Below are 21,366 nucleotides of genomic sequence, written 5' to 3'. Positions count from 1 at the left end.
CAGACGCTCTTATCCAGAGCGACTTACAGAAGTGCTTCTATAGTGAACATTTCATTTCTCAAGTTTAGGAAAACAACAGTCAAAGAACACAAATCTGCTAAAACCTGTTAGAACCAAAGTGCTGCTTTTTTTTTTTTTTTTTTTTTTTTTTTTTTTAAATGGAAAAGAATGGAACAAAATGTTAGTAAATAAGTACAAGTCAGCCTAAGTGTTTAGTAAAAAGATGGGTTTTTAATCGTTTTTTAAAGACAGCAAGAGACTCAGATGTTCGGACAGACAGAGGAAGTTCGTTCCACCATTTGGGCGCTAGAACAGAGAACAGCCTTGATGCTTGTCTTCCTTTAGTCCTGGATGGAGGCTCAAGTCGAGCTAGACTAGAGGCTCGGAGGTTGCGTGGTACAGAGCGGGGTTTGATAAGGCCACGAAGGTAGCTTGGGGCTGGTCCATTTTTGGCTTTGTAGGCGAGCGTCAGTGTTTTAAACTGAATGCGTGCAGCTACAGGAAGCCAGTGAAGAGAACGCAGCAGTGGGGTGATGTGGCAGTGTTTAGGTTGGTTAAAAACCAGACGGGCAGCTGCATTTTGAATGAGCTGTAAGGGTTTAATCGTGGACATGGGAGCTCCAGCCAGAAGGGAGTTGCAGTAGTCCAACCGTGAGATTACAAGTGATTGCACCAGAATCTGGGTAGCTTCCCTGGAGAGAAATGGACGAATCTTCCTGATGTTGTACAAGAGGAACCGGCATGATCTTGTCATGTTGGCTATATGAGGAGAGAATGTCAGCTGGTTATCAAGGACAACACCAAGACTTCTTGCCTTATCAGATGGTCTGATCTGGGAGTCATCCAGAGAAATGACTAGGTCCTGGGTTGGAGACTGATCTCCAGGAATGAGCAACATCTCTGTCTTACTGGGATTAAGTTTCAGATGATGAGCTGACATCCATTGTGAGATATCTCGCAGACATGCTGAGATGCGAGCTGAGACTTGCGTGTCTGAGGGAGGAAATGATAGAATGAGCTGAGTGTCATCTGCATAGGAGTGGTAGGAGAAGCCATGGGAGGCTATGACCTTGCCCAGAGAGCGGGTGTAGATAGAGAAAAGAAGTGGGCCAAGTACAGAGCCCTGAGGAACACCGGTTGAGAGAGTGCATGGTGGAGATATGGATCCCCTCCATGACACTTGGTAGGAGCGCCCTTCCAGGTAGGAGGCCATCCATTGCCATGCTGAACCTGTTACTCCAAGGTTGGAGAGAGTGGTCAGGAGAATGCTGTGATTCACTGTGTCGAAGGCTGCAGTGAGGTCAAGAAGAATAAGGACAGATGACAGTTTGGCTGCTTTGGCTGCATGAAGCTTCTCAGTAACCGCTACAAGAGCTGTTTCCGTAGAATGCGCTGCCTTGAAGCCAGACTGGTACGGATCGTGGAGGTCATTCTGAGTGAGAAAGGCAGATAGTTGGTTATAGACAGCACGTTCAAGAATTTTGGATAGAAAAGAGAGGAGTGAGACAGGTCTGTAGCTGTTAATGTCTGTAGTGTCTAGTGTAGGTTTCTTAAGAAGGGGGATGACCTGAGCCTTCTTAAATGCAGTAGGGACAACACCTGATGTCAGGGAGTTGTTGATGATGGGTGTGATGAAGGGGATTAGGTCCTGCGAGAGATCTTTGAGGATGGTGGATGGTATAGGGTCAAGTGTGCATGTAGTGGGATTGCTGGATGAGAGGAGCTGTGTAACCTCATCCATGGTGAGTGGGGTGAAGCTGGTGAGTGTGTTGGTGGGTTGAGGGTCAGTTGAAAGTGGGTCAGTCGGAGAGAAGGATTGATTGATTTTGTCGATCTTGTCCTGAAAGAATGTTGAAAAGTCAGTAGCAGTGAGAGAGGCAGAAGGGGGAGGAGGAGGAGGGTTTAAAAGAGAGGAAAAGATAGCATGAAGCTTACGTGGGTCAGCAGCAGATTGTTCAAGCTTGGCTTTGTAAAAAGATGTTTTTGCAGCAGTCACATCAGATGAGAACCTGGACAGCAGATCGTGGTAGGAGTGGAGATCACCACTGAGCTTAGATTTCCTCCACTTTCTCTCAGCTGCCCTTAATTCTCTTCTGTTGCTGCGCAGTGCATCTGAAAGCCAAGGAGCAGGGTGAGAAGGTTTTCCTCGTTTGAGGGTAGGAGGACAGAGCTGATCAAGGGATGTTGAAAGAGAAGAAAGTAGAGTATTAGTTGCAGAGTTAAGTGGAAGGGTAGCAAGCATGTCAGGGTTAGGTAGTGAAGTTAGGATGTTGGAGATTAGCAGGGAGGAAGATAAAGAGTGAAGATTGGGGCGTGTTGTAAGGGTGAAAGTGTGGTTGGAGGTAGGAAGAGTTGGGAGACAGAGAGAGAAGGACACAAAGTGATGGTCAGAGAGGTGGAGTGGGGTGACAGTGAGGTCCAGAACAGAAGCTGGACGGCTGAAGACCAGGTCCAGAAGATTGCCTCCTTTGTGTGTCGGAGGGCTGTGGTTAAAGAGGAGGTCGAAAGATGAAAGAAGAGGAAGAAGGCAGGAGGACTGAAGTGTAGGGAGATTAAAGTCACCAAGAAGAGTTAGGGGAGTTCCATCTGAAGGGAAGAAACTCAGAAGAACATCCAGCTCTTCTATGAAGTCTCCCAGTGCGCCAGGTGGTCTGTAAATGACAATGATATGAAGAGTAATCGGAAAAGTAACAGTAATAGCATGAAATTCAAAAGATGAAATGTTAAGGTGAGAAACAGTCACAGTAGTGAATTGCCATTTCCTGGTCAGGAGCAAACCTGTGCCTCCACCCCTACCAGATCCTCTCGGTGTATGAGAGAAGGTGTAGGCAGAGGATAAGGCTGCTGGTGTTGCTGAGTTCTCGGTGGTGATCCACGTCTCAGTCAGTGCCAGGAAGTCAAGGCTGTGAGAAAGTGCAAAAGCTGAAATAAAGTCAGCTTTCTGGACGGCTGATTGACAGTTCCAGACTGCACCTACCACCACTGTTTGAGACTGTTGCAACAGTTGGGGGTAGATGAGGTTGCTGGCGTTGCTGTTCCTATAATGTGCCCTCTGATGTCTGCAGGGTCTGTGAGATATAAGCACAGGAATAATTGAGTAGCACATGCTGAGAAAAAGTTTGATAGATTAAACAATGTGAGACTGATAGTACTTACCCAAGTTAGTTTAGATTAGTAGAAAAAAAACCTAGTGATAGAGAAGACCAGCCGCTACAGACGGTACCGTCTGTAGCGGAGATTTAATTTTATACTAAGCTTAGCCCTGCCCCTCAATTCACACCTAGGCCTCTAACAAAAGGCACCTGAAGCCACTTCACCAATCAGCAAAACACAGATTAATGCATCAACAGACTATTTAACAATAGTTAAATGCTACTTAAATGCTACTTCAATTCTAGCAATGTTAATAATCAAAGTTACAAAGATAGAGTCTAGAACAAGTTACAGCAAAAAATATACACTTTAACCAGAAGCTTACCTTAACCAGGAATACAAATGAACACTATAAAAGTTACAAGCACTGTAACTTTTACATCATAAAATTTGTCAATTTATTTATACATAAATTCTGCCCTCTGTTCCTTTTCAAGAAAATGGCCTGAAATGGGTTGCAGTTTGTCTTTCGACTTCACTCGCAAAATCCGTGATGGGACTGAAGCTCCCAGTGATTAAGTGAAGGTGTAGATCTCAAAATAGCTGATTCAGCCTTTCAACTGATCCTCCAATCATCTTGCAGAAGCTCAGCGTCCAGACCCGCCCACAGCTCCATTCACCCCCAGGGGCGGGACAAAATCGTGGCATTTATCCAATGACCGGGGAGTTTTGAAGCAATGAAAAAAAACGTTCCATGCAGCCCCATTGAAGTGAATAGACGCTCAGCTTCTACAGGCAAATGCATTGACACCATGGGAATGTATGCAAAGTTCGAGTCAGTCGATTTGTGATAAGTAGCTGATTCTGAACAAACTCGTCTTTGAGATGAACGTGTTCTAATGCATTTGTAGTCAATGAAATGTTAACACAACTGTACATATTTGACCATTTAATTTTTGACATTTTAGGGGAAGCTGAGCTTCCCTTGCAGTCTTAGAGAAATCGCCACTGCTTGTTACACAAGATTCATCAGTTCACAAGTTTAATGTCAAACACAGTCATGGACAATTTTGTATCTCCAATTCACCTCACTTGCATGTCTTTGGAATGTGGGTGGAATCTGGAACTCCGGAGAAAACCCTCACAGGCACGGGGAGAACATGCAGACCACACAGAAAGGACCCATACAGCCTCACCTGGGGATCGAACCCAGGACCTTTTGTGAGGCAACAGTGCTACCCACTGAGCCACCGTGCCAGGAAGGTTAAAGAAGCTGTGATGCAGACTGGGCTCAAGTTTCAAGTGATGCCCAACAGACGACTCTTAGCACCTCTGTGCCTAACACTGCCTGCTTCACACAACTGTGATTTTGATTATGACAATAATTGGAATATTGGAATATGTAGTCTTTTCTTTCATATTTTAGTACATACACATTCCACATTCACCAACATAGTCTAGCTAGACCACATACACACTCACATAATCTCTTATCTGTAGACTGTAGGATAGATTAACTGTATCTTGACTACTTATTACTGGCTTCATTTTTAGATTTTTTGCTCATATTTTCTCCCCTAGATACACTTTGTCAACCTTGGCTTTTGTAACTTTCCTTATTGTCATTTCTGCTTTGTGGAAAAGAGGAAAACTTAACTCATCAGTGTAACCACGAGTAATGACTCCTTTACCATCTGTATGACCAACTGGCATTCGAAAAAATTTCAGGGAGTTGAATTTCCCAAATTTAGCACAATGCAAGGGTAATAGTGTTCTCTCCCATGCAGGGTTACCTCTCATCCCACAGTAATACCTTATGCTTTATTTGTTGCACTCTTTCCCAAGATTGGGAAGCTATACCTTTGAACTCCTCCTTTTTGAGGCTATACCAGTCGCAGTTTGATACCTATCTTGTACCTTCTAAATTCCTCATGCTGCTTTTTAGTGGCGGATTATCATCAAAATATTTTCCTGTTCAGAGTTTGGGGTCCATGGATCTTCTCCCTAATTCCCATTCTGCTAACCTGTGTATTATCCTCTTTGGACCCTGTCTCCTGAGCTGTGTCCAAAACTCTGTTATGAATCTCATCCCCTGGCCCAGAGACAATTACCTTATTTACCTCAGGCATTTTGGGCCTGAAAGAGAGGAACTGTTAACAGCAAGGTGTCTATTAACTCTGACCTCTGTGTTACAACAATGTTCATTTCAGTAATAGTTCAACAGGTTCTGTTCGCCTTCTAAATGTTAAACAAACCCAATACTCCTAACCATTAGCTTGGTTCTTTGCTTGTAAATATTTCTCTTTGGTGTCTGCTCAATACAATTCCACTAAACTTGGACCTAGGCTGACATTCTCGTGTACACATTATCTCCATCTATATAAATTCAATCTTCCCTGCAATAAAGTGGAGAATACTCTAATTGTGTGAATGAATGACTCTCAGACTCATAACAGGAAATGACACAAATGGGTAAATCAGAGCACCAAGATTTATTGATGTTCTAACAATTATGTTTAATGTGGATTGCACAAGTCAGTAACGTGATCAAAGGAATAATGACCAAGTTTTGGCATTAAAACGACTCGCAGGGTGGCACAGTGGCTCGGTGGGTAGCACTGTCGCCTTACAGCAAGAAGGTCCTGGGTTCGATCCTCAGGTGGGGTGGTCTGGGTCCTTTCTGTGTGGGTTTCCCCCCGTGTCTGCGTGGGTTTCCTCTGGGAGCTCCGGTTTCCTCCCACAGTCCAAAGACATGCAATTGAGGTAAATTGGAGACACTAAATTGTCCAGGGGTGCGTTTCCCGAACGACGACAGAGGTTACATTAAACTACCATAGTACGATGCATCATTAAACTAAAAAACACCAGAAGTACGACTGTTTCCCGAAACTACAATGTTTCCAGACGTGTTCGCTCTGACTTCCACAGCGGGAAACGTGCAAAACCCACAAACTTTGTAATATTAGGCCAAAATATGAGAGCAGTGACCGAAATAATGTCACTATTATTTAATCTATTCATAGCTATCCAAATCACCGCCACCACCAACAACAAAAACATTAATAGAAATAACAATTAAATTGAAATAAGTGTAATAATAATAAATATAATAAATAATAATATTATTATTATAAAAAGTAATTATTATAAGTAAAATCATTCTAATTATATATAAAACTTCTTCTTAAAGGAAAAGAAAACAGAAGAACTAGCTATTTCAATACATTTACATTACTATCTCCATATCCCAAGAAAATAATGTTTAAGAAATATTACTTTGCATTTATTAGTTCCTTTGGATTATACCAACAACAAACAATTAATATGTTTTACTAGTGCACATAGTATTTCTGATAGATAGATAGATAGATAGATAGATAGATAGATAGATAGATAGATAGATAGATAGATAGATAGAAGGGCAATTTAGGGCTAGTAATGAGGTGAAAAAACTAAATAATGATGTGATTCCAAACAGGTGATGTCAACAGGTGATTGTAATCAGTCTTTGATGAGCAAAGATGGCCAGAGGATCTCCAGTTTGTCAACAAATACGTGAGAAAATTATTGAAATGTTTAAAAACAATGTACCTCAAAGAAAGATTGAAAAAGGTTTGCATATTTCTTCCTCTACAGTGCATAATATCATTAAACGATTTAAGGAATCTGGAGGAATTTCAGCGCGTAAAAGCCAAGGGCGCAAGTTTAAGCTGAACGCCAGTGATCTTTAATCCCTCAGATGGCACTGCATCAATAACAATAGCTGATATAACCACATTGACAAGGGATCATTTTGGCAAACGTTTGTCATGCACTACAGTACAGTTACCTGCACAAATGCCACTTATGTTAACCTTATGTTAAGTGGCGTTAACTTCTCTGGGCTTGGAGGCATCTAGGATGGACCATGTATTGGAAACGTGTATTGTGGTCAGATGAATCAGCATTCCAGGTCTTTTTTGGAAAAAAAAATGGACGCCGTGTGCTCCAGACCAAAGACGAAAAGGACCATCCAGACTGTTATCAGCTACAAGTCCAAAAGCCAGGGTCTGTCATGGTATGGGGCTGTGTCAGTGCCGTTGGCAAAGGTAATTTACACTTCTGTGATGGCAGCATTAATGCAGAAAAGCACATTGGGATCTGAGATCATTGAGATTGAGATCTTCAAGGCATCATCTGTTTCCAGGGACATTAATGCATTTTTCAACAAGACAATGCAAAACCACATGCTGCACACATTACGAAGGCATGGCTGCGGAAGAAGAGGGTACGGGTACTGGACTGGTCTGCCTGCAGTCCTGACCTGTCCCCAATAGAGAACGTGGAGAATTTTGAAACAAAAAATGCAACGACGACGACCTCAAACTGTTGCACATCTCAAGACGTGTTTACAGGAAGAATGAGACAAAATAAAGCCTGAAACACAATCACTTGGTATCCTCGGTGCCAAAACGTCTTTTAAGTGTGGTGAAAAGAAATGGCAACACACAAAGTGGTAATACATACCACCCTACATTAATACATAATGGTTGTGAAAAAGAAGCAGCAGCCACAATTAATGTAATTCATCTTAGTGCAGAAAAAGTTGGGACAGCATGGAAAATGCAAATAATAAAAAAAAACACAGTTTCTTTCATTTACTTTGACTTTTATTTCACTGCAGACAGTATGAACCTGAGATATTTCATGTTTTGTCTGCTCAACTTTATTTCATTTGCTAATAAACATCCATTCCTGCATTTCAGGCCTGCAACACATTCCAAAAAAAGCTGGGACAGTAAAGCATTTACAGCTTTGTAATGTTGCCATTCCTTTTCACCACACTTAAAAGACGTTTTGGCACAGAGGAGACCAAGCGATTTAATGTTTCTGGTTTTATTTTGTCCCATTTTGCCTGCAAACACATCTTAAAATGTGCAACAGTACAGGTTGTCGTTGTCGCATTTTTTAGTTTCAAAATTCTCTATTGGGGACAGGTCAGGACTGCAAGCAGGCCAGTCCAGTACCTGTACCCTCTTCTCTTACATGGACGTCCCTGGAAAAGATGACATCATAGCGCATTTTCTTCTGAAATACTGGGTAAAATGGGTTGTTCCAGACATTATTCTGATGAACAGCATACTTTGATTAAAAAGTTGATTGTAGAGGGGAAAACAAACAAAGAAGTGCAGCAAATTATAGGCTGTTTTTTGAGGCAAAACCCAAAATTGCAGAACTATGGAATGTAGTCTAATCATCCTGGACTGGAATACCTGTTCAGAGGTGCCAGAAGTTGGTCAACTCCATGCAACACAGATCTTGGAAACAATTGTTATGCCACTAAATATTAGTTCAGTGAAACCTCAATTTTTTTTTTTTCAGTTTATACATACATTTTTTGAGTTTTTAAAGAAAAATGTTGGCACTGCTATTTTTTTGAACAGCCTAATATTAATTTCTCTTAACTTTCTGTAAAGGATTAAAACAAACTGGCTACATTTTGTTGATGTTTTGAATTAGAATTGAAAGTGTAGTATTTTCTGTGCATTTGCATTTATGGAAATAAAAGTTATAATAATGTTTTTCTGCTTTATTCACTTTTTTAAAATCACTGCTATTTCTTTGAACACTACTGTAAATAAGGCTACTTCATGTTACAAGTCTCCTCTAAAAGCTACTGTAGCCATAGAAAACTAAGAAATAGACTTGTGTCGAGAACTTTAAAAAAATCTACATAGTGAAAACTGTTCCATATTGATAAATTGGTGAGAAACGCTGAAGGGAAACAAAACCATATTGGAACCATCATCAGTAATTACTGTAAAGCATTTTAGCCCCCTTTAGAATACACAAGAATCACAACCGCTCCTAGGAAGCTCCTTTGTTTCGACGGCTTTTGGACACGTAGTTTAAAATCATTCAAATTATTCAAGTAGTTTAAAATCATGGTTTTTAGATCAACCATGCATTCACAAGGCCTAACATGTTGGCTTGGTATCTCTGTGACCACATGGTGCACCACTACTTTGCAATGCACACATCAACCAGGTCTAAATCCCCATGAATGTGCTGCACTCCTTCACAATGTGTGGCCTGTGGATGTCCATAAGTGCTTTGTCTGATTTGCTCCAGCATCATGCTTTGTCTTGAGGCTCAAGTGGACAGTAGAATGTTATTTGCATTGCCATTGTCCAGTGATATGACAAAACAACTTCTTTCTCAACTCTGGCATCAACTGATTCTCTGCCTGTCTTGGCAAGAGTTTTTTTATCTTCAAGGTGGCTGCCAAGCGGTTGCTATGATTGCTACCAGTGTTGCTAAAAAAAAAGTCAACAAATGCTTTGAAGTTTTGGTTTGATGGGAGTTTTCACACAGTTTGACCACATCACCACATTCTATGCCAAGTAAGGTTTCATTCCCAGAGCCATGCTGACAGACCTCCAAATTACAGAGGATTCCTGGGGAACAGCATCGACCCCAAAATTTTAATGCCCAGGGGTGTGACTTGCCCTTCACATACTGCTTTACTGGATGTCCTTCTAAAATGCAACATTTGTCCATCAATAAAGTTGTACTCTTCTGGGGTGATATCCAAGCACTGTTTGTGAAACATATCAAGCTGTTGACTAATTTTCCAGCAGTTACCCCCTTCTTGCCAACAAATCAGTGCTGTCAGTGAAATGTAGACATGAGAGCAGGGTCTGAACATGATTGCATAACAGGTCAGCCACCATGAGACTTTTTACTAGTACTCACAATGAACCAGAATTTACAAAGACACATGCACAGGTAAAAGCGAATCATATTTCTAGCTCTTAAACAGTGGTGTTAACATTTCTTTGACATTTAGGTTTTTTACACTATACAAATTTGTTTGTTCCATCAGGAACTTTAGCATTTTTGCTGTTATAAACTTTCTGAAATACTAATAGTGGAGTCTGGAGGGGTGACACTCTGTCCTTTAAATGTGCACCTGGGAGTTCCAAAGGTTTCACTAAAATTCTTATTTTTTTCTTGGATGTTTGTATTTTGCAGTCTTGGATTCACGTTTGGTTGCGATAAATCAGTGTGAATCATCACATTCACTTGACTCATCCCTCTCCACATCTTTGTTCCTGGAGTGTAATCAGGGTCTTTATCTAAGCTATATTTACATCCCTAAAACAAAAATTTTCAGTAATGATATTAAGTACAGCCTGGAGACTGTATGAGTTTTTGGTATTCATACTACAAGTAAATAAACTGACACTGAAATGGGATCAACATATTTGCTTCTTTAATAAGCCAAGGTGCAACTTCTGTACTGATATGAACAAGTTGTTTTTATAGTATATTTAATATGGATTTTATTGATTACATTTGTTTAAATATTCTTTAAATTGAACAACAAAAATATATTTATTTAAGGTAAATGGACCAGTTAAATTAATTGAGCAACTTTAGCCATTTTTTATTGTGACTTAGAGGTCAAGTGGCCTCTATTGTAACTATTTTAAGCTTTTATGTCACATGTATATGTCACAACAATCATTTTGTAACTTGTATTACATTTTTTGTTCTAGAAATAGGATTTGAATGTATCATATGTAATATAAGACATGTTATTAAAGTGTAAGAATTGGTAAATGGGTTGGAACATATCTACAGAAACAAAAACATCCTTTTAAAATTAGCTGATTTTGTCTCATGCACTCACCAAGCACACCAACATTTTGTAAATTGGTTTACATGTACACAAATTTACAGTCATATAACTGCATCCAGGATGTTCAGTACATGCCATTTTGGAAGTTAATGAGAACAATGTGAAGGATACATCTGTATGGGGAACTTTACAGACCTTTCAAACAGTTTGTCACAGAGGTCACAATCACAGAGGTCACTTTTTAATACTCAAATGTATTCTGGTTTTAGTTTTGAACTTTATAAACAAAATGTGCGTATGAATAATGCCTATAAAACATTCTATTACTGGAGTATAAAGTAGTGTTGTCACTGGGTCTTTGGTCTAACAGCATGCATACTTCTCACTAGTTTAACAGTACAGACAATAGGAAATTGAGCATCAGACAGCCAGGGCCAGCCTATCAAAGACATGTAAAATAGAATAACCACTACAAAAACAAAAAGAAAATAGTCATATAAATTAAATGATTAACACATCATTTAAGATAAAGTTTTAAATCTTCCTTGCTTCATTATGTAAAAACCTTATACAGAACCTGAGAAGCATAAGATGTTTTACTGTCTGATTGTCTAAGTAAGGTCACAGTACAAGTTGATTTACTATGAACTAAATGCAAAAAGGTACATTTAAAATAAAATCTTTACATGACAGTCTCTTGATTGTAAGGCTGTAATCCAGCAACTTCCAATTTAGCAGGTTTTTCAATGAGGGGAGAATGTTCAGGTTTCATGGGATGGCCACCTTTTTCCAATCTCACCTCACTCAGCTCCAACTCAGCTTTTTTACTGGTACGATCTGCAAAGTACTGCAGCAGCCCTGCCCCAAAGGCATCACCTTCTACATTAATGACTGTGCACGTGCGGTCACTAAAAAAAATTATAAAAAGTGGATAAAATCATTATACAGTTGTTTCATACAAATACACTCATGTTGTAAAAGTAAATGCCCATATTCCAATTGCATCTGTTATTGCAGATAAGCTGTGAAAGACAATAGCACTGTCACCAAGCTACAACTGTTAAGAGCTTTGGTCTGTTCAGTACACACAAATAGATGTGAAGCATGGACACTGAAGAAAGAGAAAGAAAAACACAGGTGTTCGAAAACAAATACATCAGAAAACTGGAGGTAGAACTGAGCAAATTTACCAGATAGCCAAAACAGTGAAGGAGCATTAAGTCCTGCAAGTTGTGATACTTTGGGCATGTGATGAGAGTCACCAGAAAATTTTATGACAATAATGAAGGCAATGCTATGACAGGACTTGTGTAATGACCCAGCTGTTGAAGAGACAGCATCAGAGGACAGAACTTTATCCACTTTCTGTACACATATTGAGCTTGGTGGCTTTGTACAAAAGGCCCCCAAACTGGTTGTTGTTTTGCCCTGAAGCCGGTAATCTGCTTCATGCCAACGCACACCTCCTTTTTAATGTTTTGTTGAAGCATTCCCTTCAGCTTCCTTCTTTAGGCCTCTTTGTTTTCACTCAGTCTCACCTTCAGCCTAAATAGTTCTTATTTGCTATCTGTCCTTCTGCATAAATGCATGCTTCTTTGGCTTGTTGTTAGTAAAAAAAAGTACCACCCTGACTGGAACAGCAGTATCTGTGCAGTTTATGTAGTAAGTGATAGTCTTTTATTTTGTTTTTGTCCTCACCAGTTTTATAGCACTATTAAATATTAACAGGGAATTGGAACAGGGCAATTACTTTTTCTCATAATTTTATACTTTTATTACTCACACAATCTAAGTCAATCCAATAAGTACAATTTCGCAATTTTAAACAAAATCTAATTTTACTAAAAAAAACAAAAAAAACCTTGTAAGCCAGACTTTTAATAATGTCCACACTGTACTTACACAAGCCAGTCTACAGCCAAGATGAGCGAAAGGTCATAGGTGGGCAGTCCTACTGCCTCCAGGATTATAGCTAAAGTCAGCACACCTCCAGCAGGAATCCCAGCAGCTCCCACACTTGAAGCTGTGGCAGTCACTCTAAAACAGGAAAGTCACAAACATTTAAGCCTTACGTAATCACTAGAGAGCATCAGAATATTAACAACTGGATGTTTGCACTCACAATATGGTGATGATCTGGACAAAGTTAAGTGGAATGTCGTTAAGTTGGGCAATAAAGACAGTTGCTACGCACTGGAAACAGGCGGCTCCATCCATGTTAACAGTAGCACCAATAGGCAATATAAAGCGACTGATGTGCTTAGACACACCGTTGTTCTCCTCCACACACTTTATCATTAGTGGCAGTGTTGCAGAACTAAGCAGATACAAACATCACTGAGGTGAGGCACTTACAAACACATTTAGATTAAATACAGTATTTACTGTATTATAAACTATAAAAACACTTTCTGCATAGAAAGCATAATTAAAGTACTCTGAGAAAATCTATACATCTAAAACACAGATCACAGCTTTAGTGGGCTAACAGACCGCTTTGCCACCTCAAGTGCACTCAATGGTTTTTTGCTTCTTAAAACTCAAATCAGGGCACTTGGTGCAACACATTTACATTTATGGCTTTTATTCACTAGTCCAGTACCTTAACAACTAAGGTGTCCCTTCCCAAATTAAGTTAAGCACTGCCAGTGGTATTTTTAATTAAGGATGAAAAAGGATGACAAAAAATACTTGTCTGAATTATTACAGCACACCTTTAACTGCCACAAAGTATCAAAGTATCAGTGGCAAAAGTGTTTTAATCTCTTCTGGAACCACCCCACCAACCACCAAATATTTTAAATGTGACAGTATAAAACCTCTGATTAAAAAGCATTTTTGACCCATGTGTGCTGTTATTATAGGTCTCCATCAAACCTTCCTTTTGTTTCAAAAATTCTAGAACAAAAAACAGTTTCCCAACAATCCTGCCCCAACCTACACATAAATACTATTTATTAGACCCAAACACAGTACTGAAACTGGATTAATTGGTGTAGTAAATGTCTTCTGATAATATGTCTCTTTTCCTGTTTTATTAGATGTTAGTGCAGTGTTTATTACTGTAGATCATAATATTTTACTGGATAAGCTAGAAAATACAGTAGGTGTTGGTACTGACACTTTCTTTTAAATCATATCTGACTGACTACACCCAATTTGCTCATGTAAATAATAAATGCTTAGAAACTACAAAAAGCATGGTGTTCCACAGGGGTCAGTGTTGGGACCTCTACTATGTACACTATTTACATATTTTAGCAGGAACAATTATTTATAAACATGGCATGTTATGCAGACGATGCACAGTTGCATGTATATCAGCCAAACCTAACAAAATTAACACAATCAGTACCATTGAGGATTGTGTAAACAACATAAAGTTTAAAGACTGAACGTCATGTAACTTTCTTCCTCCACATTTACATAAAACTGGATGCTCTGCAAATCCACAAACAAGCTCTGAGTCCCAATCTATTGAATCTGCACTGGCTGCCAGTTAAATTCTGCATTAAAAACAATACACTTTTACTAACATACAAAGTGCTACATGGGCTGGCTCCACAGTATTTAAGTAAGCTTATTGAGCCCATTTACTTAAGGTGCAGGGTTACAATTAGTTAGTAGAATTAAAAATCAATGCAGGGGCAAGAGCATTCTTATATACAGCCCCACATCTTTGGAATGATCTCTTTACATCTTTTAAGGATTTAAACTCAGCCTTAACCCTCAAGACCAATTAAAAACACACTCATTTACTTATGTGTTTGATTAGTCTTTACAAACCAGGGAGGTTCTCTCTTTCATTTAAGCTATAATAATATGGAGTGGCTCTGATGTGAAACCCTGCACCAACCTTAGGCTGGAGCCTGTAGGTTCAAGGCTGCAAATGTTGGGAATCTATGGGACTGCACTCACAATGTCCACAGCTCACCAGACTTTATTTTACCACTGACTGAACTAAAAGATGATGAACTGATTAAACTGTTTATGCCTTTCTACTTAATAAAGTGACTAATTTTATTTGTACATACAGTATTTAGTCTATTTCATCAACTATAACAACTATAACTTGTTATCTTCTAGGCTATCCAGAGAGGAATGGTCATTTTGAGCTTAGTCCCTCTAGCTTTTTTTCTTGCTTTTTTTTTTTTTTTTTTTTTTTTTTCTAGCCAGCCACTGTTACCCTAAGCTTCTCATCAGGGGCTTTTGGTCCTGAAAATAATTTGTAAAAGAAAAAAAAGCGCTATACAAATAAATCTGTCTTGACTTGTTACCACTTGACTTACCAAAATGACTTATTAGAGGTTATAAAGGCAAAAGGGTAATAATAGTGCACGTGGACACTGTCAGCTAATTAAAAATTATTAAATTGCTATTTTATCATTAAAGCTCCATTTAATAATAAAGACTTCTTGTTATATATTTTCATTTAATTATATACACATAATACCTTTACAGTTGTGGTCAACATTGCAACATGTCCTATTTCCAAGCTATTAAAGTCTCATTAATAGGATACACATGTCTATTTTCCAACTTTTTGGAGTGTGTTGCAGGCATCAAATTCTAAATGTGTTTATATTTACAAATTGCATTAAAGTTGAGGGGTGAAAACAGTGAAAATCTTTTCTTTCTATTTTTGTCAGTTAAATTAAATTTTTTTTTTATTACTATCCATCGTATATAACCATTCTATAATTTATAGGCATGCATCTAAATCCTTAGACTCAGCCTCACTCAGCTGTGAGATTCATCAATGGAGACCCATACAAAACTCAGCATTGCATACTCTATGAAAAAGTTAGTTGGTCTTTTCTAGCTGTTTTATTTTATTTATTTATTTATTTTTTTTTTAGAGGGCACGCTCTGGCCATATGCCATCGTTTATCACATATACGCTTCTCTGTAGATATGGTGTTCATCAGACTGCATAACCTGTAAGATTCCTACTAATAATGAAAAATCTGCTTTTAGCAAAGATGCACCAGCAAATTGGAATACACAATAAGAAACTCTATAGTGTTGCTCGCTGGCAACACTGGATCATTTCAAACTTTTTAATTTCTAACCAACTTCATTTAGCCTGCAACCGATGTATTTGGTGCTTGTAGAGGCAACCTAAGACAACCTAACCAACACAAATCATAAATGCTTTTTTGTCATTTGGCCACATGCATACTGACTGAAGAATCTATTTTCAGTAATAGTTTGACAAACTAAAAATATCAAATATAAAATTAAACAGCAGTTTGTATCACCAGTGTGCTTTCAAAGGCTACTTAAAAATAGAAAGCTACCTAATATAGCAAGACATCTCTGTGGTGCCTATGGTAAAGCACAAGCTCTTTATCAGTAAACCGTATGCCAATCTTCGTCCTGGGGGCATCAGTAATAATCTTTGGTAAATAACTTTAAAGGAAAACATTTAAAGAAAACAGTCTCATCCCTGCAAGGCAGCCACTTCTAAAAAGATTTGAATGTGGGTTTCTACAATCAAATCTGTAAATATAAATTTACATTCATTGCTAGGAATATTTGGAAATAATGCCACAAGCCTCCTAATCTGCTCCTTTTTGGGCTTTTTAAAAAGGTAACTAGTAAGAGAAAGGATAGTTTTTGGATAACTTCAGTCCTCTCACTGCACATATTTCCTAAAGAACGGTACTTGAAGCAGGAAACAGGACCACACCTCTGCAATACTCAAAAATTGGCACAGTTTAAATTAGGCAAAATGCTTTTAGCAATGTTGATTAAAAACAAAACATGCATAATTCCAATAAATACATGGTGTTAATGATCTTATACCTGGAGGATGTTCCAAATGCAGTAGCCAAAGCAGCAATCAGACCTATGAGAAAGGTGTAAGGGTTCTTGCGAGTGAACACAAAGTACAAGAGTGGCAGAATGAGGAGGCCATGCACTGCATGGCCAATCACACAGCAGGCAATGTACTTTCCCAAACTCGCAAACAGCATCCCAATATCCTCCATCTCAACAATCTTAGCAGCCACCAAGAACATTATACCCAGTGGCGCATACCTAGGAAACAACAACAAATTTTAAATTATGATACCAAACATATGTATTGTTAAAAGTCACAAAAGTGGCAGAACAGCAAAAATAAACATTACTGGTTTGTTAAGTTTATTTTTGAAACAGCAGATTTATTACTTATTTACTTACCACATAATCCAGGACACCAATACCATGGTAGCCTCGTTAAATGAGTTAAAAAACTTAATTAGGATCTCTCCTTCCTCGCCCAACTTCCTTAAGGCCACACCAAACACCATGGAAAACACTATAAGGCCCAGAATATTCATACCATCCACATCTCCACCCACTGGAATCTACAGATAGGCCAATAAATTAGCTGAAACATGTTTTTCAAAACATTTTTTTGCTTCAGAATTTTTACAATATAATTTTATAAGACTACCTTTTCCAAAGTGATGTTGGTGGTATTATTATGACTTTTCTCAGGCTTATAACCAGTAGCATACTGTGGGTTAAAAACACAAATTGAACAATAAAGTAACAAAATACATTCAATGCCTTATAATTACAATAATGAATAAATAAACAAAATATGCTCTGTTCAGTAATATATCAAGAGAACCAATCAGTAATAAATCAAGAATTTCTCGGTGTCTTTTTTAGGTGGGAAAAACTCGTTTTTATGTGAATTTTGAAGTGAACGCCATACTCTGTTTTTAGTTATATCAAATATACACATACACTGATAAGGCATAACATTATGACCACCTTCCTAATATTGTGTTGTCCCCCTTTTGCTGCCTCATACGCAACAAACTGCGATGCACTGTTTATTCTGACACCATTCTATCAGAACCAGCATTAACTTCTTCAGCAATTTGAGCTACAGTATCTTCATCTGCTGGGGAGCCTTCACTCCCCACGTGCATCAATGAGCCTTGGCCGCCCATGACCCAGTCGCCAGTTTACCACTGTTCCTTCCTTGGACCACTTTTGATAGATACTGACCACTGCAGACCGGGAACACCCCACAAGAGCTGCAGTATTGGAGATGCTCTGATCCAGTCGTCTAGCCATCACAATTTGGCCCTTGTCAAATCCTTATTCTTGTCCACTTTTCCTGCTTCTAACACATCAACACTGAGGATAAAATGTTCACTTGCTGCCTGATATATCCCACCCACTAACAGATGCCGTGATTAAGGGACAATCAGTGTTTTTCACTTCACCTGTCAGTGGTCATAATGTTATGCCTGGTCGGTGTATGCTAGTTGCTTACATTCACAGGCTGTCTCTCAACTACAGTACAGTACTAAATATGTGACATTTGCACAGCACCTGTTCTGCAATTAGCATTTACGGTATGAAGCATCAGGTACACAGCCCAGAAAAGTGTGCCTAAAAGAACGTACCACTGCACATCAATATGTTTTCTGACAGATCCTAATAACTTTCTTTTGTACTCTGCAAGATATTTTTATAGCCATTTTCTTTGAGGGTATTCTTAGTCATTCATTAAAAACTACTTTAATAAATAACATAAGCATGTTCATAAAAACCTTGTCTACCACTGCAGTTATATTCACTTAGCTTATGGACTCACTTTTCTTTTTTTTTTAATTTGTGTTTTCAATGGATATTTTACATCATGTCCGACTATAACGGTAATACTCTGCTTGTCTTATCGTAACTACACTAATATTGTTAATTTAATACACCAACTGCATCTTACATCATTTTGATTAGCATGTTTAATTAGTGCTTGTAATGAACTGTTTGCACCTGACTCATTATAAAATGTACAATTCTAAATGCTGAACTGGTTCTGTTCTACGTAACTGCCAAGTACATGATTTAAAATGCATTATGCTGCATTTTAAATCAATAAAGTATGTGTTTTATTGCAGCCCTGATTATTGCCCTAATCCCTTATTTAGCTATTAGATTATTTTGTCACTCACCGACTGAAAAGCAGCAGCCACAAGATTAGAGGGAAATATGTTTCTAAAAAAAAACACACAAAAAAATATAAACACAACTTGTGCAATTAACATTCATTCATTCATTCATTCATTCTTTCATTCATTGTCTGTTTTACCACCACTTTGTCCTATTCAGGATCTGCACAAGTCAAAGAATGCCCAGTTATGCCCAAAATATTGCCCCCTTCTGCACTTCTTTCTGAAAATGTTCTCAGAAAATTTAGATTTAAAATGCTGTACAATCCAGTTTAAATGAAGAAAATTTACTCAACCTTAAAGTCGGTATGTACGTGCCTTACTAAGCATGGAGAAAAGAATGGCAAATATTTTCCAGGGATATAAGATATTGTGCAACAGAAAGGGTAATCAAAGGTAATTCACTGTGCGAATCATCATTATGAAGTTTACAGCCCATAGCACTGCAGCTGACAGTGTCAGCTTGGACCTCCCTGCTGAAACATAAAAAAGGCAGACTGGACAATTTGATTGAGGTACTCTGGGCGAACATCCTGTGGGCAAATGAGACCAAAAATAGAGCTTTTTATGAGAGACCTTGAGCAGTTGATACTCATTATGGGTATTCATTTCAAAAGCTTTAACTACAAAACTTTAAGTTCAGGGTGCCACTGAATTTGTCCAGTGTGTCTCACAATTGTGACTGTATACACTCCAAGCAATTGAGGGTTAGGGGCCTTGCTCAAGAGCCCAACAGTGGCAACCTGGCAGTGGTAGGGCTTGAACTAGGGACCTTCCGATTACTAGTGCAGTACCTTATCCACTGAGTTTAGTGGTTATGTTTTGTGTTATTCTAATGCAAGCAAAATATATAAACATGTGAATCCCAAAGCATTTGTAACTGCAATGATTTTCTGTGACAAGTGGTGCATGGGGTCAATATATTTGTCCATTAGTGTAGGTGTATAGTTAAGGCCCTACCTATTAAAACGTGCCACGGACAATGAAATGAGCCATTTTCCGTAAAATATGCAATTTGCTGTAAAATGCAAAATTTAAGGTGTGTAGCAATTTAACATTTTTTCATTTGCGTAGTGTATGAAATATGAGGTGCAATATGCAATACGAGGCGGTCCTAGTAATCATACGGCAAGTAAGTTAGTATAACAGACTTTTCTAAGGTGTAGTGTGCTGACAATGTTTGATGTATGTGTTTACGTATTGCATGCATTTTGTCTCTTTGGGTTTCCATAGTCAGATGAAAAGTGAGCTACTCTACACACGTGATCATCTCTGTGCTGCGCCTCAAAAGAACAAGCCAGTAAAGTATTATGCTCCTGATAGTTTGTCTATGTACAGTTTATTCCATTCTTTATAAACTGGTAATGGTAAAAAAAAAATCAGTTGAGCAACACTATTTCCACCTTACAATAATTGGGTATAATTGGATATAACATTTTAAACACATTATTGGACAATGCTTGACAATGCCTCATAACCTGCAATAATAACTATATTTTGCAGTGATTTGACGAACATAAAATCATAAAGTGTACAACTACTATATTTGCCCCGCCCCCCAATCAAACGCATTAACAGACAGCTGATGCAATCGAGCGTTGCCATTACAGTACGCCTTGGTCAAATAAATTGAGGTGAGTACAAACTGTTTTTTTGGTTAATAACACGCAATATTCGCCACGTTATAAAACAGCAGGTAAATAAACCAGGTGTTACGATAGCTGTAGAGGCAAAAAGTACATGACTGACTATACTGTTTGGGTACAATATTACCTGTCATCTACTTAGCGAAGTTAAAAGGAGTACCACGGCTTTAACCCAATCCACGCACATTGTACAGCCAACTATCTAGAAGTCAGACTTGCTACTTACCTTATCAAATCTAAAAAGGAATCCACAACCTCTTTAGCCTCAGGGACAATGTCATTTGTGGTTATTTTTGGTTTGGCACCTTCAGATGATCCAGGCTTAATGATTAGTGCCATAGTAACGCCAATAGCAGACGAAATCAGCGTGGTTACTAAAAAGAACAGCATCGCCCAACCACCTAGTTTGCCCAATGCCTTAGGGTCAATGCTAGCTGCCCCTGATACTAGGCTACATACAACAAGGGGAATGATAATCATTTTTAACAGTCGTATCAAGAGCTCACCAGGAAAGCCAAAGTATATGATCTGAGTTTGGGTCAATCCTGCTTTTCGTACGCCAAGCCCAATAAAAACCCCAACAATCACAGCGGCCACAGTCAGTATTACGAGCAAATTTGCCACAACAATCCTTTTCAACTTCTGAGAAAGTGTCTCCGACACGCTTTTCTCCTGATTGCCACGGACTGGTTCACCAAGATGCGCCTCGCAGTTGAAAGCCCTAATTTCATCAATTACACAATTTTCTTCTGCCATTATAGACCTTAATAAGCTCGGAACTTTAAATTACGAAGTAAAGGCAAAACTTCTGTGACTGTGTACCAGTTACAGTAGCGACTCTCCACGCACTGGAAGTGCTCGTACGTTCGTCTGACGCAAAAAACATGACGTCAAAGGGCGAGACCGCAGTGACTCTTATTTCAATGCCAACCAAGAGCATGGAGTAAGAAGTAAGGTTTACACGCCGGTATGACAAGCCATTTTACCATTTAATGCATTTCGTCTGATTATCCATAATTAAATTTCAGATATCTACAAAATAAGT

General features: G+C 38.7%; 1 protein-coding gene across 1 annotated transcript; it reads right to left on the bottom strand.

The window, feature by feature from the left end:
• Positions 1-10,942: 10,942 nt before the first annotated feature.
• Positions 10,943-21,158, bottom strand: slc1a5 (solute carrier family 1 member 5). Its single transcript, XM_063016468.1, has 8 exons — positions 20,548-21,158; positions 18,679-18,721; positions 17,160-17,222; positions 16,904-17,070; positions 16,526-16,759; positions 12,840-13,034; positions 12,620-12,754; positions 10,943-11,625 (listed from the first exon to the last, which is right to left on the bottom strand). The coding sequence occupies exons 1-8, from the start codon at positions 21,075-21,077 to the stop codon at positions 11,400-11,402; spliced, it is 1,593 nt and encodes a 530-aa protein (XP_062872538.1). The 5' UTR covers positions 21,078-21,158; the 3' UTR covers positions 10,943-11,399.
• Positions 21,159-21,366: the final 208 nt, after the last annotated feature.

The sequence above is a fragment of the Trichomycterus rosablanca genome, chromosome 20, assembly GCF_030014385.1.
Source record: "Trichomycterus rosablanca isolate fTriRos1 chromosome 20, fTriRos1.hap1, whole genome shotgun sequence".
Classification (NCBI taxonomy): Eukaryota; Metazoa; Chordata; class Actinopteri; order Siluriformes; family Trichomycteridae; genus Trichomycterus; species Trichomycterus rosablanca.
Note: the sequence above shows the minus strand (reverse complement) of the source record. Positions and strands in the feature narration are given on the sequence as shown.